Source organism: Cucurbita maxima, unplaced genomic scaffold (assembly GCF_002738345.1).
Source record: "Cucurbita maxima cultivar Rimu unplaced genomic scaffold, Cmax_1.0 Cma_Scf00003, whole genome shotgun sequence".
Classification (NCBI taxonomy): Eukaryota; Viridiplantae; Streptophyta; class Magnoliopsida; order Cucurbitales; family Cucurbitaceae; genus Cucurbita; species Cucurbita maxima.
Window position 1 is genome coordinate 717,974 of NW_019272019.1, and position 7,892 is coordinate 725,865.

General features: G+C 35.6%; 1 protein-coding gene across 3 annotated transcripts; it reads right to left on the bottom strand.

Annotated features, from left to right (window-relative positions):
* Positions 1-315: 315 nt before the first annotated feature.
* Positions 316-7,643, bottom strand: LOC111477138 (DEAD-box ATP-dependent RNA helicase 28). 3 transcript variants are annotated; one of them, XM_023121139.1, is made up of 19 exons: positions 7,279-7,643; positions 7,023-7,202; positions 6,872-6,940; positions 6,565-6,671; positions 4,964-5,042; positions 4,512-4,685; positions 4,259-4,407; positions 4,040-4,135; positions 3,707-3,809; positions 3,543-3,605; positions 3,354-3,415; positions 2,596-2,692; positions 2,222-2,340; positions 2,108-2,150; positions 1,842-1,943; positions 1,319-1,417; positions 1,130-1,210; positions 733-1,004; positions 316-639 (listed from the first exon to the last, which is right to left on the bottom strand). In XM_023121139.1, the coding sequence occupies exons 1-19, from the start codon at positions 7,600-7,602 to the stop codon at positions 624-626; spliced, it is 2,235 nt and encodes a 744-aa protein (XP_022976907.1). In that variant the 5' UTR covers positions 7,603-7,643; the 3' UTR covers positions 316-623. The 3 variants fall into 3 exon arrangements, with proteins under 3 accessions (XP_022976907.1, XP_022976906.1, XP_022976908.1); XM_023121138.1 differs by having other exon boundaries at positions 733-1,010; XM_023121140.1 differs by lacking the exons at positions 2,108-2,150; positions 2,222-2,340 and having other exon boundaries at positions 733-1,010.
* Between the last annotated feature and the right edge of the window lie 249 nt (positions 7,644-7,892).

Genomic DNA, 7,892 nt, shown 5'->3' on the forward strand with positions numbered 1-7,892 from the left:
TCAAACAAATTAAATAATGCAAACATGGTGAAAACATAGTTAAAAATAATGTAAACATGGTGAAAACATAATTGAAAATAAAGTCTTTCGAGGGCTGAGTGAACCTACTAGGTGGGCTCATTAGCATATTCTCCAAGTTTGACTATAAGCTAACAGACGCTCACACTTCTAAAAACCAACAAAAAAGAGAAGAACGCAAATAATATCGAGATGTCACATCCGTTCACAACATGTTGGAAAACTATTCATGATCATATGACATACAACATGCACGAAATCTCAAAATAAAAAACATTATAATGCATATAATACTTCCATATATAATACTTCCATACTTTATCATTGAAAAACTAATAACCATTCATTCCAGTTGTTTTCCTTCTCATGGTACAACAAATCTCTATGAATCAAATTTGTGTTACTAGGTTATGCTTCAGCAGGTTGATGGTGCATTTCGACTCTCGACGCACGTCACAACCGACCAAGAGCAATCAACTTTGAGGGAAAGAAATATACAACCACCCCATCTGCCATCAAAACTGGTGCAAGGAATGCAGATAGCAAACTTAACATGCCACCGTTCCCGTGCAAACACAAGGCCAATCGACATCCAAGTAGAGTTTCTATTTACGCTTGTACCTAAAAGAACACATTCAAAAGCATCCACAACATTAATTTACACGCCCTTATCATCATGAAGAAGGTTGAATAAGTTTTATTAGTGGTTTGTACCTTGACTTGCTTTTGAAGGAATGTTTAGACTTTTTCATACCAGCACCGCCACTGCCACGTCGTTTCTGCTTCTGCTCGCTCATATCATTTTGGAACATCTCTCGCATCTCCTCGGATCTTGATTGAGTTCTGTAGGAAGACTTCTTAGTTTTCTGGTTTTGCTTCACAATCTTGCCCGAGTCGAGCACCTTGTTCACAGCCTTTACTGCTTTCGCTCGACGGTACGCAAGTTTCACGAGCGACAATCCAGATTTGTCTTTCTTATTTTCTCCCCCACCCTGCAGTTATTGTAATTGTGTGATAGATAATACACAAATGATGGCCATTTGTAGGGTAACTTGAATAAGAAGTAAACTACTTAAATGTGACAATGGGTGAGAAATAGGAAAAGTCATACTCCTGTTTTGCCATTTTGCTTCTCTTCCAACATTTCTCTTTGTGCTTCCAATTTCCTACGCTTCTTCCTCGGCAAATTTTTCTGCTCAAATCATAGATATCATCAAAAGTACCATTTAGGGTCAGTACTTTAAACTTGACAATTTTAAAATAAATAAAGAATGTTCTAGTTCATGCAACGTTCGGGCACCTCACGCTCGCGCTTCCTTTTTTCTTTCATCTTAAGGTCTTCGGCATGTTGTGCACTTACGACTTCGTTCCCAGACGTCTTTCCTTTTTCCAGAGATGTCTAGTTGAGAGGAAAAGATAGAAAGAGCACAATTATTTGATGAACAGACCATGTTTCATACTAAAATTTGCAAACAGGCAAAGAATCTAGTGCTCAAGTAATTTAACATTTGAACAATTTCAGAGGAAAATAAAACAAATAAATTTTTGGCTTTGACAAGAGAGCAACTCCTAAAACAGAAGTAAAAGTTGAAAAACGTCAAAACATAGGCTCTTGCAATGCACGATGTTTCATTTGAGGAAAATCATGGAAAGAAATTGAGCTAACTTGAAACACTGCATGCATAACAAGAAATGTTTCAGACAAATTATCATAAAGGCAGGCTTAAGCTTAAGAGCCCAAATCCACATCACATAATCAGGAAACTTCTAATCTTTGTTGAAAACATTAGATGTTTCTAGCATATACAGCAACAAGTACTTACCTTGGCTGCTTTTGCCACAAGCTTTTTCTCCTTGTCCGTTATAAACCAGGTTTTTTTAGGGCGTGAAAATATTTCTTCCTGATGAACAATCATGTTTTCTGCCTGAGTACACAAAGAAAGAGCAAATATTAACCAGAGTTGATTAAAATTCCAGTAAAAGTAGAGGATATGTGATGTAACACTACAATATATGATGATTTCTTTGGAAAAACTGTCAACTCATGATGCAACGTAAAGATGAAAGAGAAAAGTAAGAACACTAATACCTTTGTTGCTTCCATTTCAGCTTTCCTTAGAGCTCTCTCTTCTCTACAAAAATGTTTAAATTAACACTAGAATGAAAGGGAATTGGACAAACAAGCAGAGGAACCAGATAAAACCTCTCTTCCCGAAGAATCATATTCACTTGATCTTCCATTCCTTCAATCATTTCAGACCACTTTTTTATGGATTGCTCAGCAACAATTCTGCTCTTCAACTTGGAACCAGCTCTCTTAGCCTGTCATTTGAAGTCAAGACCCACTATTAATTCAGAATAAACAAGACTTGTATGAAGAACAATGAAAGAAGGCCTTAAATGTCCAACAAAAACCAGGCCACAAATTCCAACCCTAATTCATAAGAAACAACCCCTTGTAAATAATTCCAGACAGCATAAAATGAACAACCCCTCATGTCCCAAAAGATTTCTTATAAAAGGCTGTAACTTTCGATTTTTTTATTTTCTATTCCAAATGAATTGGTAGTCACTCACTATGGCTTTTAAAAGAGAACGGTCATTGTCAGTCACAAGGGTAACAGCATATCCTTCTCTACCAGCTCTTGCAGTACGACCCACTCGATGAACATAGCTACAAAAACATGAAAGTTAAGAACATAATCAACTCCATTAACCAAATATAATAAATATAAAAAATGGTTGATGCATGCCTTAATATAAATTTATAAGGGGTTATTTGATTCAAGGAGTCGTGAAATTTTCATAAAAGATGCCTAAAAAATGAGTTAGATAAGGAATTAGAAGTCGGAATGAAAGAAACAAGTGTCTCAACATGATTGGGAATGTTGTACTTGTGACATTACAACACTTTGGTGAATAGAATACTAAAGGAAAATTTTAAATTTCAACATTTCTAAAGTAGTGTTATAATTATAAATAAAAAAAAACATAATTTTCAAAGAAAGTATGAAATTAAAAAGATATTTGAAGAGCGAAGGGAAATGAAGGGAAAATATTATGGGGAAAAATCACAGGCATTCCCTTCAGCATAAGAATTCTTGGAAGTCAACAAGAATCATGGGCACAAATCATATGCAGAATTTGTTTTCGAGTATGTTCTTTTTTATTATTTTTTATGTGAAACATTCAACGAAGATGAAAGATACATAAATGCAGTGTAAAACAAAATAAAAAGTGAATACTCCATTGAAGAGAAAATAAGGATGCGATGCCGATAATAGTAAATATGGTTGCGCGGTGACAAATAACACAATCCAGAACCCAATACCTACCTGGTAAGATCACGAGGACAGGCAAAGTTTATAACAGTTTGAACACCAATAATATCCAGGCCCTACACAACATTTCATCCAAAGCATAAATTGCACGAAAACATATCAGTAAAACTAATGTAGCTGATTTTTTCTCAACTATATTGTATATCTACAGGACGAGAAACAACATTAAAAATGAGTTCTCACCCGAGCAGCCACATCAGTAGCAATAAGATAATCAACTTGCTGTTTCCTGAAGAGTTCCAAAGCCTACATAAGAAAATCAAAATAATGATCAGCATACAGAGTGGAAAACTAAGGGGATGATTTAATGATTCCAACCTTAAACATGTTAACAAGCAATCACTCACATCAAGACGCTGAACTTGGGTAAGATTTCCATGAAGCTCAGCAGCTTTAAAGCCAGCTAATCCAAATAAAATCTTTAGCCTATGAGCAGCCTGTTTGGTTCCACTACAGGTCAACCAAAAAGAATGATGAAGTTAAAATTCACTAGTTATACAGAAAACAAAATAATAAAACATTAAATTAACTAGACTAAGTTTTGATCTAGAGGATGATTGCTTTTAAGTCTGGAAAATGGACCTCTGTCAGATACATGACTTAGTAAAACAATTAGATGCAGCCCTCCAATTAAAAGGATCCAAAAACAAAGTTGCTCGCGAACTTTTTGTTTCTAATACCTAAATATAATAGCTTTAGAAGTAAATCTCTTTGAGCACAGAGCAAGGAGGACAGCTTCCTGATTTACTTCACGCATTCTACGTAACCTGACCACCCTGCAAGCGGAATACACATTCTTGATAACTAAAAAATCATCCGGCAGATAAGATGCTCTCAGGTTAAGATATGCTTATAAATTAATAAACAAATTTTAGAGGAGAAATCAAGTTGGAAATTACTCTTCTGTCAATGTTTTTGGCCTCTTTGTAGCTGGGTCAGCTGAGAGGCGCAATGGTTTAGTCAAGGAAAGCTTGATAAGCTCATCAATTTCTTCTGTCATGGTAGCAGAAAACAACATTGTCTGCCTCCTTTTTGGGCAAAGACGAACCTTTAAAGAAAATTAAGAAATCTTTATACCAAAACCTAAAAATAGATGTATCAAAGAACACAATCTCCGTCTTAAAATTGCACAATAGAGGCCAAAAAATATACCAATTCACGAATTTCAGCACTAAATCCAAGTTCCAAAAGACGATCTGCCTCATCAAGTATTAAAACTGCTAAATCATCCAAGTCTACAGACATGGAATTGCGTAGATGATCGATCATGCGTCCTGGAGTGGCCACAACCACATCAGGCATCGATCTTAAGGCAGCCTCTTGCTCCTGAACAAAATTAAGAAAATAAAATATCCTTAACCAAAGAAAGGGGAGCAAAATCAACCATACTTCGTGGAAAAACGAGTCAAAACCCCTGTAGTAATGCATTTTGATTCTTCACTAAAACCTCACATTATGACGAAACAGGACAGTGATATATCATGTGAAGGAATACATTACGAATTTTTTAAAAAAACATTACAATATAGAATTAGAATCCCAGTAAATGTTATATATGTAGAAAGTTCAAACTTCTTTAGTCACCAAAGTACACTAGGTCATACCTTTCTTGAAAGCCCACCAACAATCAGGCAACATCTGATATCAGTAAACTGAGCAAGTTTCTCTATCATACTGTGAACTCTGGAGGAAAAAAACAGCTTCCTTATTTTCAGTTAGTATTAACATGAAAATGTAGAGGAGGAATGCATGTACAAAATAGATCGTTCAAAGCATGTTCAATATTTTTTTTTTTTTTTTTTTTTGTGTCTAATTGGACACTAAATGAAATATACCTTTTATACAAGGAGACATTAGGTGGTCAAAGACGATAATATTGCAACTCTTCTGCCCTAGGGAGAAGTGGGTCATGCTTTAGGTATAAAATATGGGTAGTAGAATCTTTTGGAAGGTTCTTTAAGGCTGCTTTAATATTCTCCAAACCAGGAGTTTTTTGTTAACATTGTTTGTGACAAGAGAAAAACAATAATAATGTCGCTTGAATCATATATCTCCACTCCAATGACCAAAAAAAGCCCTGAACTAAAAAAAGAGTTTTTTAAAAGTGCTAGCACCTCAATGCAACAAATCTGATTGCTTCACTCAAACGTAGGGAGACAAAAAGTTGATTTAAGGGATTTTTTTACCCTCCTTTTTCCATTGCTATTCTTTTTAGTTCACTGATTCTTTCTTATCTCCCACATTTAAATAATCTCTTCCAAAAAAAAAAAACCTTCAACACTACAATTGAGATTGAAAAGAAAAACCAAGAACCATGGTAAAAATATGGGAACGCCTTGAACCCAAAACAGGTGGATGTCGTGAATCTAAAGAGATTACAACCTCTATATTTTTCACTCTTTCATCTTTCAAAAATACACTCATTTTTCCACCAACTTTTCTTCTTCTTTTTCAACAACAGTCCCCTTCTTTCTCTTTTTCTCCCTTTTCTTTACCTCCTACTTTGTTTTTTTTCCTTCAAAACACTCTTCCTTTTGCCATTTCCTCTAATATTTTTTTCCAACTTATCTTGATACACCACACTATTTCATACTTCTTAATATTATTATCTCTCTCATCTTTATCTCTTCTTACTTCCTATGGCATTTCCTCTCTTTCTTTTTCCACAACTTCCTGAAATCAGTTTTATTTTATCCTGCATCCAAACCTTTCTCCATTACTCTAGAGACTTCCATGAATTCATTCTAACCCTTTAAAGCTTCTTAACCAATCAGAATCTAGCCCTTAAAAGCTTCTTCAATATCTTTCAAGTGATATTTCCTACAACATAGCCTAAGCAAGCATTGAGCCACAAGATATTTGTCTTGTATTTTAAAAGATGGCCGCATAGCCAATGTAGCCTAGAACAGAATTCTCAAAGAATACCACCAAATATTTATATCAATATCCAAATATAGTTTTTCAGTTGTCATTTATTATGGAAACCATAAATGACAGCATCAAATTTGCATTTTGCAAGAAAAATGAGACCAAGTTTTATCAAGGTGATGGACGTGCAAGAACTAAAACTGGGCACTTCATTAAAAAGCTTTTCTACAACTTTCCCTCAAGATATATATGTAGACTGAATTTTAACTGACATCTAAATCGGTTGATTATATGAAAACACATGATAAAAAATACATATCTTTAAAAACATACTTACTGGATTGCCAATTCTCTAGCTGGAGTTAGGATTAAAACTCTTATTGCACGATCACGTTTGGGTCGATAGAGTAACCTCTCCAAAGTAGGTAGCGAAAAAGCTGCAGTCTGTCAGAACACGGTAAGATTAAAAGCAATACTAGGGCTTTCACACATCTCTTCCAAATCATTCGGTAGTTGTCCAGCTTATAGAATTTCTGCAATAGTTCATAAAACAAATTCCCCGAAAGCAAAAACTACCATCCTATTCCAACAACTCTAATTCTCGTAACAATTAACTACAAAGAAAGCTCAAGATAAACCCATACCTTTCCAGAACCAGTAATTGCACTTCCACATATATCACGTCCAGTCAATGCCAACGGTATGCAAGCCGCCTACCCAACAAGATTAATAAGAACATAAAATTCAAGAATATAAAAATAAATAAAATAAAAACAAAAATCATAGAAAAAGAACCTGAATTGGCGTCGGCTTTGCATATCCCAAAGCCTCACATGCTCGAATCAGTGGGCGCGACAAGTTGAGCTCCATGAACGAGTTAGCATGAAAGGAAGCCCCATCGGATGGCGCAAAAAACGACTTACCCTCACCAGCATTACTAGCTCCATCATCGTCGTCTTCCGGTCTATAATCTTCCTAAAAATCAAAGCGACAGAATTAGCAATGTCATAAACAACCAAATAGCGCAATAGAGATAGGGCCACAAAGTTACTTGTCTGTCAGATTCTTCTTCCGAACTCTCATCATCATCAGCCGCGGTAGGAGTAACGTTTGAGGAGCGCTTCTCAAGCAGTTTGGAAATTTTGAAATCAACAGAAGTAGTGCTTCTACGGGCATGTTCTTCAGCCACCGACTCGGAGTAGGAAGCAAAATCCCACGGAGATTCAGTGCGACGGCGAGAAAGGGGTTCATCTTCCTCCTCTTTTCCTCCTTGTTCCTCTTCCCGTTCTTCTTGTTCTTCATCTTCTTCTTCTTCAGCATCGGAGTGGTCGAATTCCTCGTCACTGGGGGGATCGAACACAAAACTCTTAGCCATGGTAGCCTTTGCTCTTCAAAGAGTTCCTAGGGTTTTAGCGAATTAGGGTTTTGAAAATTTTGCCTCAAACTGGCGGCAGACAGATTTAAGGGTTCAACATTGCATCAATGTATCTATTTTTTTTTTTTTTTTTCATTTTTCAAGGGTATTTTTGTAATTTAACATATATTTAATCAATTTAAATATTCATATTATTCGCTTTGGACTTCAAGAAAATAAGTACACGTCAATTATTTCTAAGCTATGCTCACTTTGGCGACAATGTAAATCGATTCTTAGCATAAAAATTG